This window comes from Plectropomus leopardus, chromosome 4, assembly GCF_026936395.1.
Source record: "Plectropomus leopardus strain MGB_pleo_1.0 chromosome 4, ASM2693639v1, whole genome shotgun sequence".
NCBI classification, from domain to species: Eukaryota; Metazoa; Chordata; class Actinopteri; order Perciformes; family Serranidae; genus Plectropomus; species Plectropomus leopardus.
Window position 1 is genome coordinate 10,492,110 of NC_142179.1, and position 25,130 is coordinate 10,517,239.

At 37.7% G+C, this 25,130-nt stretch overlaps 2 protein-coding genes and 1 pseudogene across 6 annotated transcripts in view; all 3 read left to right on the plus strand.

Annotated features, from left to right (window-relative positions):
• Positions 1–970: 970 nt before the first annotated feature.
• LOC121944270 (uncharacterized) lies at positions 971–4,926 on the plus strand. The gene is made up of 2 exons (XM_042488012.2): positions 971–1,322; positions 2,632–4,926. The coding sequence occupies exons 1-2, from the start codon at positions 1,151–1,153 to the stop codon at positions 3,825–3,827; spliced, it is 1,368 nt and encodes a 455-aa protein (XP_042343946.1). The 5' UTR covers positions 971–1,150; the 3' UTR covers positions 3,828–4,926.
• Positions 4,927–5,691: 765 nt separating this feature from the next.
• The window catches only part of LOC121944268 (uncharacterized), a 195,523-nt gene continuing 176,084 nt past the window's right edge, over positions 5,692–25,130 (plus strand). For 4 of the 5 annotated variants that reach the window (XM_088076515.1, XM_088076518.1, XM_088076517.1 and 1 more), the window contains exons 1-4: positions 5,692–5,977; positions 7,394–7,599; positions 16,863–16,942; positions 17,056–17,156. In XM_088076515.1, the coding sequence (XP_087932641.1) occupies positions 5,806–5,977; positions 7,394–7,599; positions 16,863–16,871 (387 nt within the window). In that variant the 5' untranslated portion in view covers positions 5,692–5,805 and the 3' untranslated portion in view covers positions 16,872–16,942; positions 17,056–17,156. Of the gene's footprint in view, positions 5,978–7,393; positions 10,958–16,862; positions 16,943–17,055; positions 17,157–25,130 lie in introns of those variants that run through there. The other variant, XM_042488009.2, reaches the window with a different exon arrangement.
• On the plus strand, positions 12,350–14,221 carry LOC121944280 (uncharacterized; annotated as a pseudogene).

Sequence of the window (25,130 nt, forward strand, 5' to 3'; positions counted from 1 at the left end):
TTTTAAAATTTCAAATAAGCATAACCTTGCATTTTAGATTGACTGACATCACCGTTACAAAATCCTATTAAATGTAAACATGCCCATTTGTTATTATTATACACTACCTCCATTAAGTGTAAAATAAAAGAAAACTTGCATTTCTTTTACAAATTGAATTAAAAAATTGCGACATATTAGGAATAGTTACTCCATATGTATGTACACTGAAGTAAATACAAGTACTCCAATCACAGTGTACTTATATTTGACTACCACTAAAATATAGTTATATATCAGCAGTACTCAAATACAAGGCATTTACTTAGTAAATTCCCTGAAATTAATGAGTAACAGTGCTTGATTTTCAGTGTATGTAGTCAGTGATGTCTTCAACCAAAATATATTGATCATTTTCAGTAATTTCAGAGCAATGTGTTTTTACAGTTCCTAAAGTTTCCAGAATTGTAGCTATTTCAGGGTACATGTATTGGACTTTTTACTTTGGAATACATATCACACATTGTCAGGACCCTCAACATCCAGCACAAAATGAAAGAAAAAAAAGACATTTTTCTCACAATTTGGTGTTATTTCATTTTTATTTCATAAAGGACACAAGTAGCATGTTTAACCCTTTAACTCCTGGATTGACATCGGTTTTCTTGTGTTGGATTCCGCGTCCTAGCGTTTAACCTGAAAAAAATGATTTGATGTCTTTTAAAAACATGGAAAAACTTACTGAGCAACTGGGCCAGAAAGGTCATGCAAACTGCAAAATAAAAATAAATAAAAAATGTAATTATTAATTTTTAAATATTTATTTTACTTTATAGAACATTTTTAGGGCATTTTTGTTCATTTGCTTATCGCCCTCTTTCCATGTTTTAAAATTAATTAAGCCAAATTGCTCAGGTTTCAAAGGCTTTTTGTGACTAGAAACCTAGAAACTCATGCATTTTATTACCACCTGCACCTTATTTTGAAAACTCCACTGCTCACGCGGGCATCCTTCCGCTAGCTTCGCCATTTCCGTTGTTAGCTCTCCCTGTAAGCTGGACCTGATTTATTTTTTTATACATTTATGATCTGAAACAACACGGGGATGCAAACACCGGCAGATGCAAAATAAATAATCTGTCACTTAAGCGGCAAATTAATTTGTCAAAAAATGTCTTCGATAAAGGATTTAACCAAGTTTGTTAACGAGCGTTTAACTGCCGCTGCTGAAGAAATATTGTTAGTTTTTCAAAGATCTATCGCCGAGTACGAGAAGGAGATCGTCCGTCAGCAGAGACTGCTGGATGTCGCTTCAAAGCCGGAGACAAAGCTTCAGAGGACAGGTGTGTGACATTCATTAAACCTTTTACCATTATCGCACTTACTTCAGGCACCGTACCTGCACCACAAGTGGCCCCCGGAAGGAGGGAGGAGGGGCCGCAAGGGCACCGCAAGACATCAAACATCACAAACATCTTTCTGACTCTGCATTGCTGCCTTCAGTATTATGTTTAATTTTCTCTTAACACTGAACAACATTGTACTACTTTTACTACAAATAGCAAATTTGTACTTGTACACATGTAGATCCTGCTATGAACTCTTGGTGAGCACCTGACGCAGGCGCAGGCCCCCGCCAAAATTTTGTCCTTTTCTTTCTTCTATTATTGCACACATTAAGCTTGAATGATCACTAGCCAGAGAGAAAGTGAGAGGATGGATGTTTTATCCATAATAATGATTTTAATAAATTGTATTTGGACCTTTCATACAAGAAATGCTGCACCAAGTGCTTCACAGGAAAAGACTTAAAGACAATATGAAACCTGCATGGAAAAATAAGATAAGATTTATGCCGTGCTCTGTCCCCTCTTTTATGTTTGCCATTGCACATTATCCATTTAATAATACATTTAAAAAAATGTTGGAGTGATACTACCTGTCCCCAGGTTTTTGGTGTGTCAGTTTGATTAAAAACAACTTTATTTAAAATTGACCAAAAGTTAGCACAATGTAAACTGAAGTAATAAAGGTCTTAAACTGTATATTTGTAGTTATAAAAGGGAAACTAAAAAGCTATGTATTTATAGTTATAGTTTAATTGATATGGACATCACAGTGGAATTAGAAATAATAATAATAATAATAACAATAATAATAATTAATAACTTTATTTATATAGCACCTTTAAAAACAGAGTTTACAAAGTGCTTTGACAAACAAGACAAAGCAGAAGCAAGAAGGGTCTTGCAGAGGCAACATAACTATAAGAGCCAAACGATAATGCCAACCTAAGGCCAGACGAAATTTAAAGTAGCATACAAAAAGTGATGTCTTCCTTGATTTCAAAGGGTTAAATATGTCATCTTAGGATCTGGGAATGTGTGGTGGGCATTTTTCTACTATAATGTGCTTTTGTCAGGTCTGTAAATGTCACTAAGAAAAGCATCACAATTTCCTAAAGTGACAAACATCTTGTTTTGTTTGACAAATAGTTCAAAACCCAAATTAATTCAGGTCATTGTCACATAAGACAATGAAAAGCAGGAAATCCTCACAACTGAGATAAATTGAAAATACTTTGATGATTAATAGATTAGGACATTTGTTGCCAGTTAATTTTCTGCTTTTCAATATTTTTTTTCCCTTCAGAAAACTGTAACCAGGAGAGGAAGTCCAGTGTGGACCAGGAGGACCCAGAGCCTCCGCAGATTAAAGAGGAGCAGGAGGAGCTCTGCGTCAGTCAGGAGGGAGAGCAGCTGGACCTGAAGGAGGAGGCTGATACATTTATGCTGACTCCTACTTGTGATGAGGACCGGAGTGAAGATCAGACTCTGTTGGTGGATCCTGACAAAAATAGGAGTGCAGCAGAGAAAGAGTCTGTAGACAAGATGCCAGTTATCAGCTGTGTGGTATCAGAAGCACACAGTCACCAGCAGCTGCTCTCTCATAACTTTCATGTAGCTGAGAGCCAAAATCAGAGAGGAGGCGAGCATGGAGGCTCAGGATCAACTAGAGATGCAGAGCCAAAGCTAAAGATAAGAAGTCACAGTAACAATATCGGCAGCTCTAATCTGTCACAGATTCCTTGTAAAACTCAAACAGGCAAAAAGTCTTTCAAATGTGACACATGTGGAAAAGATTTTGCCTTTAAGTCACATTTAGTGAGACACCTGAGAGTCCACACAGGTGAGAAGCCATATTCCTGCGAAATATGTGGGAGGCGCTTCTCACGTTGCAGCGTCTTAAACGTCCACATGAGCGTCCACACAGGAGAGAAGCCATATCCTTGCAAAACCTGCGGGAAAATGTTCTGTAGCCAATCATTATTGAGCCATCGTAAGAGAACCCAGCTTCCAGCTAGTGTGAGCAGTATTTGGCGAGGAAATGAAATTTGTAGTGAAAAATCAGACGTGTCAGAACCAAATGTAGACCACAAGCTCCTCTCTCACAACGCTCATGGCACTGAGAGCGAAGATCAGAAAAGAAGCAGCCATGGGAAAGCAAGATTGGCCAAAAATGATCCATATACTAAGAAAACAGAAAGTACAGAGTGCAGTTGTTCTGAGTGCCACAGTGCAACGAAAATTTACAGTGATGACGATGAAAAGCCTTTCAAATGTGACACGTGTGATCAAGCATTCGAGCATAACGAGAGTTTGAAAAGTCACGTGAAAACACACACGGGGAAACTGCCCTACGGATGCAAGTATTGTGAAAGACATTTCCGCCTCAAAGGGAGCCGCGACCGGCACAAGAAATCTCACGAGGCGATGGGGAGATTCACGCAGGCGACCTTCACAACTGAGAGTTCTGCGGAGAGAAGTTCACCCTCAACTCCAGTTTGACAAAGCATCCGAGAGTGCAGACAGTGGAGAGGCCATATCAGCGTCTGTGCTGCAAGAAAACTTTTCGTATCAAATTAGATTGGATGTGTTTTCAAAGGTAAACATCGAGGAAAGATGGAGTAGAATGAGCACCAGCCGAAATAGCATCCTGCTAGCCATCGTACAGGCGTTGGAAATTAAATGGACGACCTCAATGCCGCGGCAGTTTCCAACAGGATATCAGGAAATGTACATCCGGAAAGATGGACAATTATAAAGCAGCAACCAATGATGTAAGAAAACACGAAAACTCCATCTGATGAATAAAAAACTGAATAATTTTAGCTCACTAGATATGTGATGTTGCAATAAAATAATTGAAGTGAGATGCATTGAAGACTGAAAATTCTTATTAGACAAAAAATATTTTGATAAAGTTTTCCTTTTGGGGACATAATTTGTACTTGAAAAAAGTTTATAGCCTACACTTCAATATGTTGTGGCAATACTTGGCATATCGCAAAATATCTAAAATCACAATAATATTATATTGTGATTTAAGGGTTGTGATAATTTTGTATCTTGAGGCCTCTGGTGATTCTCACTCCTAGTTATTACTATTTACATGGTGTAAATATTAATGGTTTAGAGGCTACTTTCACAAAAAAAAGATCCAACATTATTTATTTTCTTTATTTTATATAAAACAACCAGTTTGGAGTGTCATGCATCAAAAACTTGCTGAAGAGATTGTATTGTACATTTATCAGAGGAGGAGAGGGGCTGGGGTTCAGCTTTGTTTTATTTCATTTTTTTTGTTGAGCCCCCCTGAGTGACTAAGGCAAAATGTGTGATGTGTTTTTTTTGTATTCTTACCAAAGCTATGTAGTATTGGAGCCAATACAAAGAGCAAATAGCATTGGAGTGAGACCTGTCACCGAGAGAAACTGTGTATTTCTTTAGCAAAATGTAAATCCTCCTTAAAAATTGTGTTTTAGAGCTGTCAGAAATTCGACAAAATCGACAGTTCTAGCTATAAATGGTTTCATTTGGGCCTCTCAAACCTGCAAAGTTTTAGGGTTCAGAGGGTACTGAAAATAAATATTGGATGTGTACAAGAGGGATGTGTAATTAATTTATCCGTGTGAACCAGAAATAATTTGTGTGGTTAAATGGTTAAAAGTATTTAAGACAAAGTAAATAAAGAAAATGCAAATGTCAATGTAAGAGAAAGGAAGAGAAATTAACTCTTAAAAAACCTGATTGACATAAGTTTTGTTGTGCTGCATTCAGATGCCTTTCACAAGCATCGAAGTCTATGGAACCTGAAACAAATGGTTTGACTGCTTTTGAAAATGGGGGGAAAAGCAACAATCAATGTGGCAAGAAATGTCCAGAAAACTTAATGTTTATATTTTTTGCACCTTTGAAAGATTTTTGTATTTTTAATTTATTTATTTATTTTTGCGTTTTTATTTTCAGTTAATGTTTTTTTTTTTTTTACTAATTTCTTGCCAATTTTGGAAGGTTGCTCATTGCCTTCTTTACATGTTTTGGAAAGAAATCAAGCCGAATTAACTAAGGTTTCGAATGGTTAATCAAGAAGTAATAGCCTACGTTTTTAAAGTACTTTTATAAACTTCAATACTGTAGTTAGGATGCTGTTTTATTAGCAGATTTTACACTCGAGACTGCACCATTGATTTAAAGGACTACACACCGTGACCCGCCCTTCTCTCACTCTGATTGGCTAATACTCGTTGCCTTTGTTGTTTTGATTGGTTGAATGTTAGCGATGGTCCAATCAGAGGGAGAGTAAAGTAGAGTAGGGCGGGTCATACCGTCGCCTGCCAACGCAAAGTATTAATATACGTTTCCACGACAACAGGTGGCAGTGTGAGCCACCTGTTGCTGTCGTCTGATGCGGAAGTAAACGCACATTCAGAAGGAGTTTTATCAAGTTTTAGCGAGTAAAAAGAATCTCAATTTTACTTCAACGATGTCTTCTGTCCAAAGTATGAGGAGTTTTGTCTGTGACCGACTAACTGCGGCTGCTCAGGAAATACTGGGAGCCTTTGAAAGGAGAGCGCAAGACTACGAGGCAGAAATCACTCGACAACGCAGACTGCTGGATGCCGTTTTTTCACCTGAGATAAAGTTACACCGAACAGGTTGGAAAAAATATTATTACTTGATCCAGTTCATGTAAAGTCATGTCTAAGCCTCACCTTACACCATAAAGCTCCAAACAAACCAGTTTGACAGATGTAACGTTAGGGATCACTTGGATTTTAAAGGAATATTTAACGTTAATGCTGTGATGGGTTATAGTTGGACGTCGTTTAGGAAGTTACAGGTGTCCAAATTGTTTGCATACTGTAAAATGGTTATATTTTACCAAATATTTGCACACGTGATATCACAATATATACGGAAGTTTGCTTAGGGAGGAGGGTATGGAGCCAGATCAAGGCCAAAAAGTTTGTTAATTTTGAAAAAAAAAAAAATGAAACTGAATATTCAAGTATCTTGAATTGGAAAAAAAAATCGAAAACATTTTCTAAAATAAAAATAAGTAGGAAATGGTTATTTTCAAGTCAAATATAAATTTGAGTTAATTAAGATATTCTTTTGCCTAAATTATTTAATTTTAATTTTCACTTATATATAATTTTATGCTTGACGTTTTATTTATCTTAGTCAGTGATTGTATGTTTCTTGTTTAATAGCTGAAAGGTCCAATTAAAGCTGTTGAATCATCCAGTATTTCACAAAATTACAAAAATAAAGTAAAAACCAAAAATCTGTGACCCTTAAAATTCACTTTGTGAATTGAACGGCACCATTGCATTGCATATATATATAGGGATTTTGAATTCAGGACTTTTACTTTAAAATGTAGGTGTAGTTCCTACACCACTGATTGCAGGTTATGAATTGTTGAACTCACACAATAAACATTTAACACATGCTAATGAAGACTAAAAATGGAGTGACAGAGAAGCTGTGAATACGGTGGGGCTACAACAATACATGCATTCTTGATAATTCTGCCCACAATTTTCTCCATTAATCAGTAAATTGATCTTTAAAATTTCAGGAAATAGTGACATTTTGTAATTGCTTGTTTTGACAAATTTAGCAAAAAAAAAAAAGAAAAAGGGCTCAAGAGACTCTGATATCTTTACATAGTTAATGCTTTTATTTTTCTTTTAAAAATATTGCAGGGTCTTCAGTTATTTACACCGAAAAAAGGGCAAAAGGAGAGTACATGATAATCGGGTGGGCTTTAGAGCATTAACCCACAGGATCAATCAGATATATGTACGTGGCAATACAAATTAAGAGAATAATCACTCAACCTATCACAATTAATACAATAGCTCACCATTGTTGCAGATTTATTCTTTCGTTAAAGCTAAAAATGATAACTAATATCAGCTAAACTGATGATGGATAGGAACACATCTTGCATTTTCAGTACTTGGTAGATTTTTCACATCACAACTGATAAATATACCAGTAGTCCTATGTATATACACACACATCATTTCATCATTGTCTTATTCCTTTGTCCTTCTCTTCAGGACTCCCACTGACACCTATTTTTAAGGAGGAGGTGGAGGTCCCACCAGATCCTCCGCCGATTAAAGAGGAATGCGAGGAAATGTGCATCAGTCAGAAACAACAGCAGCTTGCACAGCAGCAGGAGACTGAAGCCTCTCAGTTGACTTCAACTTGTGAGGGAAGTGTCCCTGGTGACCAGTCTCAGGCTTTGGACCCTGACCAAACTGTGAGTGCAGCGGATAACGATCCTCAATTCAGCGATGCACACAATGATATATTACCTGAATTTGATGAGGACAGTTCTGCAGTATCACCATCAAGCACTGACAGCCAACACCTCAGTCACAACTCTCTTGTTAGAGCTGAGAGCCCAGATCACATTACTAATGCAACACCAACTAGGCTTATTGAATCTACACCAAACGAGAAAAGCAATGACGAGGACACATCAGCTACAAGTACTGAGCAAACATCCAATAAGAATAACAACAATAGGAGCACAACATCAGCTACAAGGACAGAGCCACAAGGGAACAATGAGAAACCAACATCAAAAGGAAATAGTGAGCCGATGCCAAATAAGAAAAATAGCAATGGGAATAAAACATCAAATACAAGGGCTGAAACAACACCACATAAGAAATGTAACGATAAAACTCCAACATTGACTAGAGGCACAGAGCTAACACCAAATGAGAAATGTAATGATGGCGACCCAACAACAGAGGGAAATAGTGAGATAACACCAAATACAAAATCTAGTGATGGTAATAAAACATCAACAAAAAGTACTGAGCTAACACTGAATAAGAAAAATAATGGTGCAAACACAACGTCAACTGAAAGTAAAGAACCAACACCAAAAAAGAAATCTAGTGATAAGACCCAAACATCACCTAGAGGCACAGAGCTAACACCAAAAAAGAGATGTGATGATGATGAACCAATATTGACAGGAAACAGGGAGTCAACACCATATAAGGACAGCAAAGATGGGAGGCCAAAGTCACCTGGAAATGTTGAGTCAACACAAAGTAAGAAATATACCAGTGAGAGAACGACATCGGCTAAAAGTACTAATCCAACAACAAGTAGTAAACCCAATGATGGGAAAACAACATCAACTTCAAGTACTAAACCAGCAACAAATAAGAAAGACAGTAGTGGGAAAACAACTTCTACTGGGAGTATTAAGCCAGAACAAAATAAAAATTCTAAGAGTAAGAAGACGACATCAGCTAAAAGTACTGAACTAAATAAGAAGCTCAGCGATGGGAAATTAACATCAGCTACAAGTACAAAGCCAGCACCAAATAAGAAACCTAATGATGGAAACACGTCTACAAAAAGCAAGGACTTAACATCAGGAAAGAGACAAAACAATGGGAGCACAACATCAGCAACAAGTATTGAACCATCACCAAACATGCAATCTGACAGTGAGGAGACAACATCAACTAAAAGCGCTGAATCTACACCAAAAAAGAAACCCAACAATGAGAGAGTAACGTCAACTTCAAGTACGAAACCAACACTAAATAAGAAACGTAAGGAGGGGAGCACAAATTTAAAAGGAAGTACTGACCCAAGTAAGAAACGCAAGGACGATAAGACAACATCAAAAACAAGTTCAGAGCAAACACAGGGCGAGAAAAGTAAAGATGAGAGCACAACAGCAAATGTAAGTACTAACCCACCACCAAAGAAGAAACATGGGAACCCATCAGGCGGTAGCGTCGAGGATAGTGATAACCCTTACAAGTGTGACCAGTGCGGTAAAGTGATGACTAATTTCAAAAACTACAAATTTCATATGAAATCCCACACTGTTGAGAAGACTTTCAAATGCGACACCTGTGGAAAAATGTTCAGGGAGAGTTGGGATTTGAACAAACACGTAATAATTCACTCTGTTGAGAAGCCTTTCAAATGCAAGGTCTGCGGAAACGGATTCAACCGGCGCTACAACCTCGACTTGCACCTTCGGGTTCACACTGGAGAAAAGCCGTTCAAATGCGACACCTGTAATAAAAGTTTCAGCTCGCTCGTGAATATGAGGAAGCACACGAGAATCCATACGGGTGAGAAGCCGTACTCTTGTAGTGAGTGCGGGAAGGAGTTTGCAGATTCATCGTCCTACAAAAATCATCTCCGTGTGCACTCTGGGGAAAAGCCCTTCAAGTGTTCCCAGTGCAAGAGGAAATTTGCCACCAGGACGACTTTGACAAGGCATCTCATTACACACACAGGTGAAAAGCCATACAAGTGTGAAGTGTGTGAAAAAGTCTTTGGCCACAGGACAGAACTGAAAGCACACATGAGGTTACATACTGGGGAGAAGCCTTACGAATGCAGCACTTGTGGAGAACGGTTCTCCACCTGGACAAAGCGCAGCAAGCACAAGAGAGTACACGCAAGTGATGCAGAAAGCTCCTCTAGTTAAAAATCTGAAGCCGTGCATGCTTTCACTGACCCTTTGAAACCAAAGCAAATTGGCTTGATTTCTTTCAAAAACATAGGAAAAGGGCAACAAGCAACTTAACAATAAATGGGCCAGAAAATAGCAAGACATTAGTAAAAAGTTACATGAAAATGTCCTTATGTATAAAAAATAAAAATAAAAAAGACAGAAATAAATAAAAAAACGAAATAAAAAAAGATTTTAAAAAAAGCAATGAAAAAACAAGAAATACAGTACGTGTGTTTGTGTGTGTGTATATATATATATATATATATATATATATATATATATATATTTTTGTGTGTGTATATATATGTGTGTGTGTGTGTGTGTATATATATATATATATGTGTGTATATAATATATATAGGTCCTCAGACCTCTGATTATGACTTATTGGTCTAACAAAATATTGAAACCTTTTTTCACATATACTGTAGTATTCACCAATAACTGTATATTGACTTTATAAAGTTAGTGAGGTTGACCATTATTTTTTTTTTACTTAATGGTGTTGATTGTAAATAAAATCAAAATGCCTTGTTTGTGGTACAGGAACTGAGTTTAGTGCATTAGCCAGCTCTCATCTGACTTTTGTGAGGGTGTGCTTTGTGAGAGAAATGATGAAATACAATCCAGAAAGTTTTTTTTCTTTGAGTAATAGAGGAGTATAAGTAATAGGAGTTTAAGTTCTATTAGGCTCCAAAATTCTGCACAGTTTTAAATGATCACAGAGACAATCATTTTAATGACAATCATGATGTAAACTGTAGATATACGCAGTTTGGAAATGAAAAAGAATGAATGAAATGAATGATTGGGTTGCACTTTTGCACATTGTGTCAGTGTTTGCCTAATCGCAGTCTTATTGCTGGTTTTGAGTCTCATGATGGTGACTGAATACTGTATTATCACCAGGGTAACTTAGGGTCTCAATTTAAGCAGATGATTAAAGCTAGTGTTTAAGTCTTTTTCATTGTATTTATCAAAAGTGAGAATGGTGGGAATCTTGTATGTAAAACAGTTTGCGTACTCTTAGATCTTATGCCTATTTCCAGAGACTGTCTCTTAAGTTGGATTCAGACACATTTCACCAGTATTAAACCTCTGAATACTGACCAAACTGGTTTGATTATTTTTTACATTTTAAGTGAATGCATTTTAAATGTTAAAGTTTAGAGTTTTTTACATACATTTTTGTCCATAAATGGTGTGCTTTTAATATTGATATTCAAATTTTACATTTTTGGGCAGGTGATGAGCAGATAGCAAGTCACATGTTGGAGGTAGCCTATAAACCAGCCACTGTTGAAGTTGCATCTCTTGTGCAGCGCTTGTTAGATTCGGATTCGGATTGGGCGATTAAACCTGCTGTCTTTGGGTTTTGGGGAGGTTATCTCTGATAAATGGACTGATTAGCAACAAACAGTGTCAGCAGGAAATGAAGCGTTTCTGTCCTGATAAGTGACGAAGTGAACACTTTGTGTCTTAGTTACTGCCAAATAAGTCAAACTGTTATTTAACAGCTGAAAATGAATCCAGTCGAGGATTTGAGAAAGTTAATTAAAGAGCGACTGAATGTTGCTGTGGAGGAAGTTTTGGGAGTTTGTGAGCAGACTTCAGTTGACTACGAGGAGAGAGTCGTCCGTCAGCGCAGACTGCTGGATTTCCTCTTGAAGCCTCATGTAAAGCGACTTGTAAAGCCCTTTGACAAAATCCAAATTGCATGGGTAAGATCTGAAGCAGACTGAACGAAATCTGGAGTATCACAACCAAGCAGTGAGCATCAGCACCAGTTTGACACCTGTCATGTAGGAGATAACCAAGATCACAGGACACAAAATGATGTAAAAGCGACACCAACAACAAATGCTGCACCAAAACTGAAGAAGAAACGTAATGCAGAGAATGCATCAATTACAAATATTGAGCCAAAACCAAAGAACTCTGGGAACTTATCACCAACTACAAATGCTGAGCCAAAACTGAAGAAGAACTCAGGGGACTCAACATCAAGTGCAAACTCTGTAAAATCAAAGGAAAAGTCTGGAAACACAACTTTAAATACAAATTCTCCAAAATCAAAAGAGAAGTCTTGTAACACAACATCAGCTACAAATCCTTGTAAACCAAAAGAGAAGTCTAGGAAGACATCTGCAACGACAAAGCCAAAACCGAAGGCGAAACGCAGTGCACAGAAAACATCATTATCTACAGATTCTGAACCAAAACTGAAGAAGAGCCCGGGAAATGCAACATCAACCACAAGCACTTAGACAAAACCAAATAAGTCAGGAAACAGCACATCAACGACAAATTCTGTAGAACCAAAAGAGAACTCTGGGAACACAACTACTAATTTTGAGCCAAAACCAAAGAAGAAACTTGAGGCAGCAAAAACATCCCCAACTACAAATACTGAGCCAGAACCACAGAGGAAAAAAAAGGATGGAGATGCAAGATCAGCTACAAGTATTGAGCCACCATTAAAAGGTCAACACAGCAATGACCGCACCACATTAGCTACAAATTCTACTCAAAAAACACAAGAAAGACGTGACTCTGGGAACACAACATCAGCTGGTATCACTGATAAACCTTGCCAGTGCAATGACTGCGGTTCAGCCTTTTCTTGCTTGAGAAATTTGAAAGTTCACATGAGGATCCACACCGGTGAAAGGCCTTTCAAGTGCAAGTACTACGAGAGGACGTTCATCCAGAGGTCTAGCCTGAAACGACACACGCAAACTCACACGGGAGAGAAGCCCTTCAAATGCACCACATGCGGGAGAGACTTTGCCCAGGTGTCCGCAGTAACCAAACACATGAGAACTCACACAGGAGAGAAGCAGTACATTTGTGAAACTTGCAGGAAAAAAATCACCTTCGCTGAGAACTTGAAGAAGCACATGACGATTGAGGGGTGAGAAGCCTTACACCTGCAGCGACTGCAGCAAGGACTTTGCAGACTCCTCGTCATATAAAAATCACAGTCGAGTACATACAGGGGAGAAGCCTTATAAATGCCCTCTGTGCACTAAAAGGTTCACACTCAGCACGACTTTAACGAAGCACATTAGAACCCACATGGGTGAAAAGCCGTATAAGTGTGACACTTGTGGGAAAGGTTTTTCTCAAAGATCTGACAACACACATCAGGATCCATACAGGAGAGAGGCCATACAAATGTAGCTTCTGTGGAAAAGGGTTCATAAGCAGCACGAAACTGAAAAAGCACTTGAGTGTTGATAAAGATGCCTCACCGAGCAGCAGGTCCTTAACGATTTTATAAAAAGTTTTCTTCCCATGGCCTTGTTTTTAAGCAAAACCACAGGCCCTGAACCACACATATGTGATACATTAACATTAGCAGTTAACTGGAAAGTAAAGACATCGTGGCCTTTGTGTAAATGTATGCACAACCTCTGAGAAAGATCTGTTGCTGGACCCAGAATCAGCTACTGGGTTGGACATGGATGAATTACTGAATGGGTCTATTGGGAACAGGCCCAGAGTGTCAGAGGCCCCCTGGCCTTTACCTGCAAAATGTCGCTCAAATTAACATGTACTGAGCAGGAAGTGACACAGAGAAACCACAAAGACATGCAAGGGAACTGCAAAGAGACACAAATTAACTACAACATAGGAAAAACAACCACAAAGAGACACAAAACAACACCAAGATGTATAGTGTTAAGATTACAGAGAGATGCACAACAAAAAAGAGGTAAAATTATTGTCTTTTAATCCATCCATGGTCATGGGTACACATTACAAAAATGTCTCAACAGGTAACAATAAGTGCCTCAGTTGCTGTTACAGAAAAACTTAAGAGGAGAATCTATGGTCCCATTCTGCCATCATGTGGTCTTTTATATACTTGCACCATTATATTTCAGTATTTTCGAGTAGGCAATGTTAGTGGATGTGCGTTAATGTGCAAATTGTACATGTTTGAGCTGTCTATTTTGCCTTGTAATGCTGCTGTCAGTATTACCTTTGGTATATAACATGGATACATTTCTTGTAAAGGCTGATATTTTTTGTTTCAATGTTGGTTTGTCATTATGATGCTTTCATGCAGCTGACTTATTTGTTTCTACTTCACTTCCACTGTCATATGTGACTCTTTAATGCAGTCCCTCATGTAGCCATTGTTAAATAATCTCACTTTTTAAAAAGACTGCTCATCTATCTTATGTTGTTACGGTGAAAGCAGCACTGAATTGATTATAACTTCTTTGTTTTCTAGTTGGCATTTATGTACTTGCACCATCAAAGTTTTATATTTTTACAGGCTACATGATTTTGTTTTACTATTCTGTACTTTTACTTTTGGCTTCTCCTATGATAATAAAAAAATGTCAGCCTTCTGGCAGCGTGGTGACTTAGTGGTTAGTACTGTTGCCTCACAGTAAAAAGGCCCCTGATTAGAGTCCCGGGCGTCCCAGGTTGTTTTCTGTGTGGAGGTTACATGTTGTCCATGTGTCTGCCTGAGTTTCCTTCAGAGTTTCCTTTTCTTCACCATCAAACATGTATGTTAGGTCAATACTCCTGTGGGTGCTCCTGACCAGGGTGCTGGCAGAAAATCTGGATTTGGTCCCCGAGTGCCCCGTAGAGGATGAGTTAAATGCAGAGGACAAATTTTGCTGTACAAATGTATATGTGACAATAACGAAATTAATTTGTCTTCTGATACCATTTTCATTTTCACACACCACACCATTTTCACATTTGAATATGTAAATTTCACTAGCTTTTTTTATAGCAAATTTTAATGTTCTCAGGCTCTGTTCTTGAAATAACCCTCTTGTGTACGTCAGTGTTGGGAAGATTATTTTTAAAATGTAACAGATTACTATTTATCCTGTTAAAAACATGTTAAGTAATGCAATTTTTTTAACTGTTTCATCAGAGTAGTATAACTTAATATATTTAATCATTCATTTTTTAAAAATATTTTAAACATGAAAAATAAAGCCGAAAAGTCCTGAAATCAGAATTGCAATCAGCTTTTTTGGCCAAGTATGCTAACATAAACAAGGAATTTGACTTCTGTTAGCTTTGCTCTCAATGTACAGGAATTAAACATGTATAAAAATAAAATAATAAAAACAAAAAAATATAGTTTTAAATGTATGTATGTGCAAGCCCTAATTAAACAATTTTAGCTAATATATACAAGTCTTTGTGTGTAATAGTGCAGTTACAAGTAGAGGTATTTAAAAACAGTGCAAAGGGCCATACGGTTAAAAAAAAGCAGGTTAAAAAGAGCACAAATGTGCATTAATGATTATTCTGACACTCTGTGTCTGTGCGGAAATATGCCAAAAGGAGAAGATGCAAAGCAACAAAATGAATGTTACATTCTACATATAAGCCTTGAGGGGGCTTATTAATGCCCCTTAACCAAATACGGTATGTTTTCGCTGTGATTTGTAGATTTGTACCCGCTTTGTCTTTGTATGCACACACATTGCTGCTTTATCTATCTCTTCATCTCTACTTCTCCTCTCAGTTTATGTACACGCACAACCACTTCACTCATTGCAAAATATTGTTTTAATACAGAGCTGGCTGTCAGATATCGAAAAGAAGTATGTATGCATGTACGTAGTAGTAATTTCATGGGATATACAAAGTGATAAAAAGATTAAAAGAGAAGAAATTTGCAGACACTGTCTCTATCTCTCTGTCAGACCACCCACCTACATCTATGTACCGTATATTTATCAGTCTGTGTAGTGGTTAATCAGTGCAGAGCTGCAGTGGCTCCAGTGTCATTTTGGACCATTAGCAGCTCACAGGTGGGTTCATAAATCATCCAGATTGTGTTTGTACAGCTGGTTGCAACCCTCCACTCTCCTGACCCCAACATCCGCCACTGTATCAGTTTCAAAAAGGCAAATATTTGTAATCATCTTGGATGACTTGTTTTACTTTGCTTCATTATGTGATAGATGGAATAAGTGTGAGTAGGCCTTTGGGGGGCAACTGAAAAACCGTAACAACAGTCCCAAACTACTGTACATTAAATAGGCCCCCCTCTATGTTTTGTAGACTGCTTCATTATCATAACTACCATGCATTTATCTACAGAAGTAAGATTATCTCAGTTACTGTTTTCTTCCTCTATCTAGAACACAGTGATGTTCCAGCATCTCAAAGGACTCTCCCCACCCACGAATGGATACTAAACAGGCCTACAGGGCACAGGCTCAGGGGCCCAAAGTGTCTGGGAGGCCACCAAACCTTTACCTACAAAATATCATTCAGATGAATACATACTGACTGGGAGGAGACTCAAATGGTCAGAGACAAAAAAAGGACCAAAAGGAGATGCTAAAGAACTGCAATGAGCCACATTTGCAAAAACAGGCAAAAAACACCCCAAGAAGACACAAAATGATCAAAAATTACCTCAAAGAGAAGAATGACCTCAATAAGATACAAAATTACCTCAAACTGACCCAAACAACTACAAAAAAACACAACCACAGGAGGAGACACAAAATGACTATAAAAAGACACAAAATGACTAAAAAAGACACAATATTACTATAAAAAAAAACAAACAATATTTTATGTTGTCTTGCTACATACCACAGTGGGAGCAAAAGTCTCTTTCCTCAGGCTGTCAAGACTTGTGAAAACATGACTGATAAATAAAAGTTTACATAATTTATAAATCAATAGTTTTTTTTATTGCTAACTGTCAGTAAGTTTATGTAGGCCTATATCTTTTATTTTTACTGCTTCACACACTTTATTTAAATTCTATAACTTCTGTCTCAGCCTCCAATACACTTCATGTTTTTGTCTTGATGATTTTATTTATAATTGTTTCTTGTATCCTGGTTTATGAAAGAGAAATTACAAAATACACTTCTGATGGTTAACATTCAGCTTTTATTAAATGTACACATCACCATTAGCTCATGCCCAGGTGGAGCACGAGCTGATGGCACATGACAACCTCGAGTCACTGTAACGTAAATCTAACGCACCCTTTCACCTTTCCATGGCAGGCCGTCTGAGCTGCACCTGTACGCACCGAAACATCGCTGCTGCTGCACGTTTGCAAACTTTGCTGCGCAAACAAGTCGTAGTAAGTGGCATTTCATTAGCAGGCTAACCCATTAACACTCAGATCCTTCGGATTATGTAAGGATTTATGCCGAAATAACGTGTTTGCACCATGTCTCCTGCTTTGTTTGTTAGCTTTGTAGGCGTCCTTAGCGGCATAGGTGCACCTCGTGGCTTGGACTACAGCCTTTCCATCCTGTTGAGCTGCCAAAGATCGACTTCTTCACTTCTCAAAGGTAAGAATTTGCTTCTTGTGATTTAATATGCAAATTGTGAGTCTGTCTCGGCTCAGCTGTTGTGGCATGACATTATTGTTAAGCTATGAGTCTGTTGATGCTGTTGGCTGTTATACGCTCTGATTTGCTTGTGTTCGGTTTCTCGGCATCTGCTGGCTGCTATTTTCTGCTTTTCTGCTGCATTGTCTTTTCGCTAAATTAATCTTGTGGCTAAATTTGTTTTAACTTTGGTTGTTTGGCATTTGTTTGACGCTTTTGTGCTGTAGTCATTTGCATAGTGGTGAATCCTCAGAGAAGGTTGTGCTCTGTAGGATAAGCTGTGTGCTGTTTGATGAATGCTTGACTTTGGCATGGTTTTTTGGCTTGCTTCGTTCCATTTTGTTGATTTTTGGAGGTTATTTACTGTCTGTTGCATCAGACCATTGTCTCTATAGTCTTTATGGTCTCTAATTTTGGATGTATGACTGCGAATTTAATTTTTCTTGCAGACAATCAATTCATATTTCTCAGTAATATCATCTTAAAAGGAGACTGAAAATCACATTTAGCCCATCACACTGTGAGTGGTTAGTCAATTCAGCATACTGCACATATTCAGCTAAACATTATGAAAATATTACAACTCGAAACAGTGGGCTTATGTGCAGTTTGCTTGGTGGGTCGCAGTCCAAAAGTAGGTCGCAAGTCCATTCTGAATGGACCATAAGTGATTTGTGAACGTGTTAAGTTTGTTAAAAACACACATTATTTTGAGGTGCAGTGAATTTCTACCCCAGTGCTTTTATTTTGTTGTTCTAAGCTAACATTTTGTTTACACATTGTGAAATAAAATTAAATATGTGGTAATTTAAAATGTGTGGACCTTGAATTAATGACCAGGCAGAAATCTGGACCCTGTGACTGGACCAGTTGGGAACCACTGATCTGAGGTGCTTATCCTCTGCTCAGTGGTTTATGTATTCAGCAACACTCATCTACATATTCATATACTGATGGTCATCTGCTCCTTGCCATGCTACAGAACTATAAATTAGACAACATTGTCTGCTACATGTTTTTCATGTAAGTTTAAAAGCACGTTCTAATTATTTGTTGCATCCACAATGTATCTTGGCCTGCTGCTGCATGTTGACTTTGAAATGTTTTGCCCTACTTTGCCGCTGCTGCACTGCTCGTCTGCAGACTGATGTACTGCTGCTCAGATAGCATTTTATCAGCTTGCAGTCTCTGTGTCTGTTTTCATTGGGGAGAGATTATCTCTGATGTTAGGTTTTTGCTTGTGGGGAGAAATGAGGTCAGAGCTGGCATCTCCACACAAATTCTGTATCAATGTAATAAATTCATTTTGAGTTGGCTTGCTGAACAAAAACATAGTGAAAGCATGTCACTCAATGGTTTCTGAAGTCATGTTGAAAAGTATGTTTGGGTTTCCAGTCTGCAGTCATGTTGGCAGAAGTGGAGCCATATTTGCAGATAAAAGTGACAACAACAGCTGACAGTGCTGTGAAATCAGGTGTTGGAATCATAATGTGATTTGAAAAAAGAAGAAATATACACCATATAATTTACAAGAGAAGTTAAAACTCTGGGTGAGTGGGGTTTTAGAGACAGCATCTGGCTGTGATTAGTGGTTTTGCGTCTTTGCTTTTGGTCTGTGGTGGTAGTGTTGTTCACATTACTTGAAAAATAGGTAAATTTAGTTTCATATCTTTTTTTCCTGTTATAATTTTTTTTAAAAAAAACAACTTTTCTCAGATTTTTTTTGAGGATGTGACAGAGCATGCACGAACAAATGAAAATGTATATATGGTTTTGGAGTAATCTAACTTTTTTTTCTGATAACAAGTGTAGAAAAAAACTTTTATAGAAGTCTTACCTCTATTGATTTGTAGTAAAGCTATTAGATTTATAGTTTTGTTGTAAGTTATCATAATGACATTAATGTCAATTCCACAATGTAGCGGTAATAGTATAATGGCACCATTGGCGTTTAGTCTGGTTCTATATATATATATGTATATATATGTATATATATCAGCCTCAGTTTCACTTTGCAATATTATCAATGGAATCTCAATATATAGGGCAGATTTAGTGCATCAAGGATTATGAAACCAAAACAAGAAGAGGTTGCAGCTTTTGTTTCCCCCCACGCTATCAGTAGCTTTCCCCAGTTACCAGCAGCATCAGTGTATCACAAGAGCAGCATCACAAGAGCATGTAAATTCTTTGCAGTTATTATTCGCAGTAGCTGAAATGACAGACGATGGAGCAAATGTAACTGTAAGTAACCGTAGAAAACAAAATGCAGTGTGTCTTGTGTTGCTAGGCCCTGAAGGTTGTCTGGTCGTTTTTGTCATAATACCATAGAGACCACTTTGAAATGCTGCTCCTACTAACCCGTATAATTCAAGTCTCTGATACACAGGTTTTACCCAGTACTGGCAGATTTGAAAGGCTGAGATTATAATCTCCTGCAGAGCACTCACAATTTCAAGTAGGGCTGGATGATATGAGGAAACTCAAATATCATGATGTTTCTGACCAAGTACCTCGATATAGATTGGGTCGGACCCGATTGTTTCGAACCTTTAAATGTTGTCATGTAATCATTGTGCAAATCAGTACCCAAATGTTGTGTTTGTTCATATGCACTGCACAAAAATCACAAAATAGCCCATAGTTTAATATATATCCTTTATTTAGCCAGGTAAAAGACTCACTGAGATTTAAAATCTATTTTCCAGTGGTAGTCCAACATTATTATTCATCTACATTGTTTAACATTAACACACACAGACACACAGACACACACACACACACACACACACACAGACACACACACACACACACACACACACACACACACACACACACACCACCCCCGTGTTTTTATTCCCACTTGGACTCTATTCAATTTTAATAATTTTAAGAATGATAATAATTTTAATAATTTCACTCTGTTTGTTTATTTATTTATTTTTATTTTTTGTCTACTTTAAATAATTTACGTTTTGTTTTATCTTCTTTGTTTTTTCTTTATATCTTCTATGTAAAGCATCTTCAAGGGCTCTAAAAAGTGCTATATACATTTAATGTATCACTATTATTATTATTATTATTATTATTATTATTATTAGTAGTAGTAGTAGTAGTAGTAGTAGTAGTAGTAGTAGTAGTAGTAGTTTTGTGACTCTGAGTTCGCTCTCCTCTAACGTCAGTCACCAGCAGTTCAGCACTGCTGAGTCTGGGACACTGTGACCACACGATTCAACAGCAAGATGTTGAAAATGTCAAGTATTTGAAACCATTTCAAAATTTGTGAAGATGACCCAGAAAAAGTGTCAGAGTGCCAGATGTGCCAAAGGAAACTGGTATATGTATCACGGCTGTCCTGCAAAGTTTGGTTAATGTTTCTGTGACCTGCATGCTAACAAAGTGGCTATTTGTCACATTATTTTAGATCCATTAACTGAAAGATGAAATTGTTTGACCTATGTCTTCGCCTCAAGCTGAATTAAACTTTCCAAATCGCGAATATTCAGCTGTGAGGAGCAGAATGGGATTGCTCCTGGTGTGAATGTAATCATAAAGAGGTCTGTCGATTCCTGATTCCAGATACTCAGAAATCATCACAGGATCACAGAATACCCAAAGTCTTTGTCTTAACATCAGTCTCTGTCTTTTTTCTCATTAAGCTCCGCAGGGCAGCCTGTCACTGCCTATATTTTCTGGCTGACATTTCGCTTTTCAGCAAATCATTTTTTAACACTGTGGAAATTGGATTGCACAGCGGTCAGGACTGGAAGCCAAGTTGCTCTGTTACTGGTGCCGGTACAGCTCGGTAAAACAAACACCATAGGACTAAACTCGCACACACATGCATGCACGCACGCACTCAAACACACACACACACACACACACACACACACACACACACACACACACACACATTGCAGAGATTCAATTTCCTAAAAGAGGTCAGTTTTGGTGGGAATTTCCTTCTCTACATCATACTTTCCAACAAGGCTAGTGGGTCAAAAATGGACACATAAAAAGATAAAAAGGATTCTGTATATTTAACCAAATTACATAAAAGCTTAAATGGATTTGTGATGAAACCCCAAGCTCAAAAACCATGTCTGCGGAATCCATCATGGTTTTCACAAGCTTTCCCTGGCGATTAGTATTGGCTGGAGCGTTGGCGTGCACTGCAAATCAAATCCATATTCATTCGGGCCAGCCACGCTTGTGTGCTCGCCGAAAGTGTCCCAGTTGCTAAACCCGTGATTTATAAACGTTTATCTCACCACAGTGGCCAAATCAAAGGCCTGAGAAAAGGGAACAAATTAACAGAAAGGTATTTAGCTTTTCTAAGAGTCCTTATTTTGAAAACCGCAGTATTCATAAAGCCACAGTGCATAATTATGTTTTTATAGCTGTATAAACTATAATGTTACCTTGTAATTTCATGGTTACTAACGTAGCAATTTTGAGACCCCAGTTTTGCTTTGGGTTTGTTTGTTTGTGTTTTTTGTGTTAGAAGTTATGCATGTTTTTAAAAACGGCTCTAATTTTCACAGGATGTGGGATTTTTGTAGAAAAGTCTGAAAAGCGACTGAAGCTGGAGCGACAGGTGTGCAGTGGACTCAAAAGCCTGAAACTATTGATCACGCACTGTTGACTTTAAAATACTCTGCACTAGCTCTGTGGTTAGTTTGTGTCAAAGCAAAAGGTTTCACTCTAACAAGCACCATAAATGCATGTCATATTGTTTAAGGGAGAAAAAGTGCTCTACTTTATCTCGAGTCACAGGCAACATCTTAGCTACAATATAATGGCTCCACATGCTCTGCCTCTGGCCTGTTGTGGCTGAATGACTGTGTATGTTTCATATTGTTGAATAAACATGTAGCAGAGTTAAGATTGGCCAATATGCAGACACATAGTGTCCAGTTTATTAAGGACAGCCCTACAATCTACTGCAATTCAGCTGTTCTGCAGTAACATCTTTTTTTTACAAAGCATTCAATGTTCGGTTTTGGTGACATTGTCAGAAATGATGTGTAATTCAAATTATGTTGAGGTCATAATTAAAGGAGGTGTTTCAAAGGGCTACAGGTTAGGGATGCACAATATTGGATTGTTGCCGATATCAGATATGCTGATATAGAACAACTCATTTAACCAATAACTGACATTTTCCCCACATAATTTTTAGTGATCATGAAGTCTCATCTGTAGTGGAGTTGACATAATTATACACAAACTCTTATTGTGATGGCCCACCAGCAGATGGAGACATAAAATACAATGCTTTTCAATGTATGTAATAATTATTCATTATGCAAAATAAGAAAAATATTTCAATTTAATATATTTCAATGGTTGATGCTTTGTAGATGTTCACTTTATCAATAAAAAAAGTCTGTCTGTCCGTCCACCCATATATATATATACGGATGGACGGACAGACAGACTTTTTTTTATATTTATATATATATATACACACACACATCGTTATGAGATATCGGCAGAAATCAGCATGTTTGCCAATTCCAATATTTAATTTTAAAGCCAATATCTGCCAATACCAGTGATGTGACCATATAATCGTTCCTAATCTTTTGTCCCTCTCATTTGCACATAGGTACAGGGTGCAGAATATATAATAAACATAAAGTGACTTTAGTGCATCTGAACATAATGTGAATGGAGTGTGGCATGTAACCATAGTTTTGGACATTTTGGTGGCATCTTATCACTCGTAACTGCCAACTCTGTTAAATCATACACACCACACCACAGCCTGTATGGGCTGTAGGTGCTGCTGCAGGAGTTTGAGCTCTGTACTGCGGACTGTTGTAAAATTTCAGTCGGCTGTGCAAACACATTGGCAGGGCTAACGTTACCTGACGTTTATTAATGTGTTTAATGAAAGTGTCGAGCTGCTAGTCAGTGTGAGTTTGTTGGGACGTTTAATGGCTCTGTGTTGGATGTTAGCTGCTGCCTCTGTGTTAGCTTGTGCTAACCAGGCAGATGTTGAACTGATAGCCAGGAGGAAAGCAGCTCTGGAGACGGCAGCAGCAGAAAGTTCGCTGTCGAGATGACTGAACACTCTGAGATCAGATCCCTGGTGCAAGACGGATCGAACGCAGGTGCTGTTTGACTGGAGATGTTGCTATACTGTATTGGGTTCATTCGATCGCTTAGAGTATCAAGCACTGATACCCAGCAACGCTCATATTTAATAGCCAATAACTACTGAATGCTTACTTAATACTTAATACTGATAATCAACAATAACTCTCAGTTAATTAATCTCCTAATAATTTCTCTTTGTCTGTTGTGACCCGGCACTTAAAAACAGTAGGTGTATGTGTATAATTCAGAACGGCAATAATAGAAAGAAAAGGACTCAGCAGACGGTTTTTTTAAATACCAAATTCTCTGGTCGTAGCTTCTCCAGTGTGAGAATTTGCTGCTTATGTCTTTTCCATTTCATTAAACACTGAATATTTGGATTGTGGACTGTTTTAAGACATCATCTTATACTCTGAGAAGCTGTGATGGATGTTTTTTCACCATTTTCTGATGTTTTTATCAGCTAAACAATCAGTTAATTGGGAGAATAATTGACAAAAAATAATGCGTTGCAGCTTGAGTTATGTGTATCTGCAGTCTGTTACATTACATGCTGTTTTATGATTTGATGTCAAACTGAGATTTTCTAAAGAAACTGTTAATATGTGCAACCTTGTTTAACACTTTAACTTCTGCAACAGATAAAAGATGAGCAAGAGCATGACTCGTGCATCGTAGCAGTTGTTCTTTCACGGGTGCAGGCACATTTTCTCTACATTACTTAAATTGTGTATAGGACAGCGTGCTTTTACACCATCTCATCTGTTAGCCTCAGTAACTGCTCCTTATTTCTTGTTTTTATTACTTTACACAAAGCAGAATCTTTGTGACTATCTTAGTAATTCACTTTTTAATTATCAAAGGTTCTTTCTATCTATTATTTAGCTTTAGTTAGTGGGGTTATGCATGGATGTAATTGTCTCCAAACTGCTCAGAGTCAGACTTCAGTGTATTTCTCGGTCTGCTTCACAGATTTCCAGTTCTTTTACACTTTCGACTTTAAACTGATGTGTATACCCAGCAAAACAAGCGCTTGCTCCAATAAATTTACAGCCAAACATTTAAAAGCAAGACCATATTTCTCATACAATATTCCCATGACCTCAGAATATTTTAAGAGCACTGAGAGGAGAGTTTTATAGAAACTTTTGAGTGAAAAGCAGAGAGGGGATCTGATTGTTACAAGGGGACATGAGGTAATAGTTGAAAAAATGATTTTTAGGAAGGAAGTGACTGCTGTTCTGATCACAGCAGGACAGTTATTCCACCATCAGGGAGCCAAGAAGGAGCAGACACATTAGAGTTGTGAAATGGTGGCATTACCTCTTTGGGCGGAGGTTTCACTAGAACCCTTTTAGCAATGGGAGACAAATGTTCTAGTTTCAACCTGGCAGCCTGAGCTCTAACATAAATAATGGCCTTAAAGTGCAGCTCAGTTGTTATAATAACCTCGACTGAATGCAGTGAGAATATGTTTTTTTGCAGAGGTAATGGTGGAAAGGGCCTTAGAATCTAGAAGGGTAGGTGGTGGTGTCTCTGCACAGAGGAGAGGAAGCATTAACCCGCCAGCTGTTAAAGTAACTGTCTGTGCTATTGGACATTTGAATATTCATGTTTAAATAGTGGCTGTGTGGTACAGCAAGAGATTGTGCTTTTGTGTCAGATAGGCAGTTTTAGATAAACAGTGTTTGTGGTTGTACATGTTTATGTTTATCCTGTCAACATGCATGCATTTACATTACTGTGTGTAGAATAAGCACACAGAACTACAAAGATTTGTTGATTGACAGAAAATTAATCTGTTGCATTGCATCCAGTTTTTGTAACGTC

Excerpts from the sequence above, each read along its gene's own strand:
- LOC121944270 (XM_042488012.2), top strand. The coding sequence starts at position 1,151 with ATGTCTTCGATAAAGGATTTAACCAAGTTTGTTAACGAGCGTTTAACT. Across the intron at positions 1,323-2,631 it reads GACAAAGCTTCAGAGGACAG|AAAACTGTAACCAGGAGAGG; the intron begins GTGTGTGACATT and ends TTTTCCCTTCAG.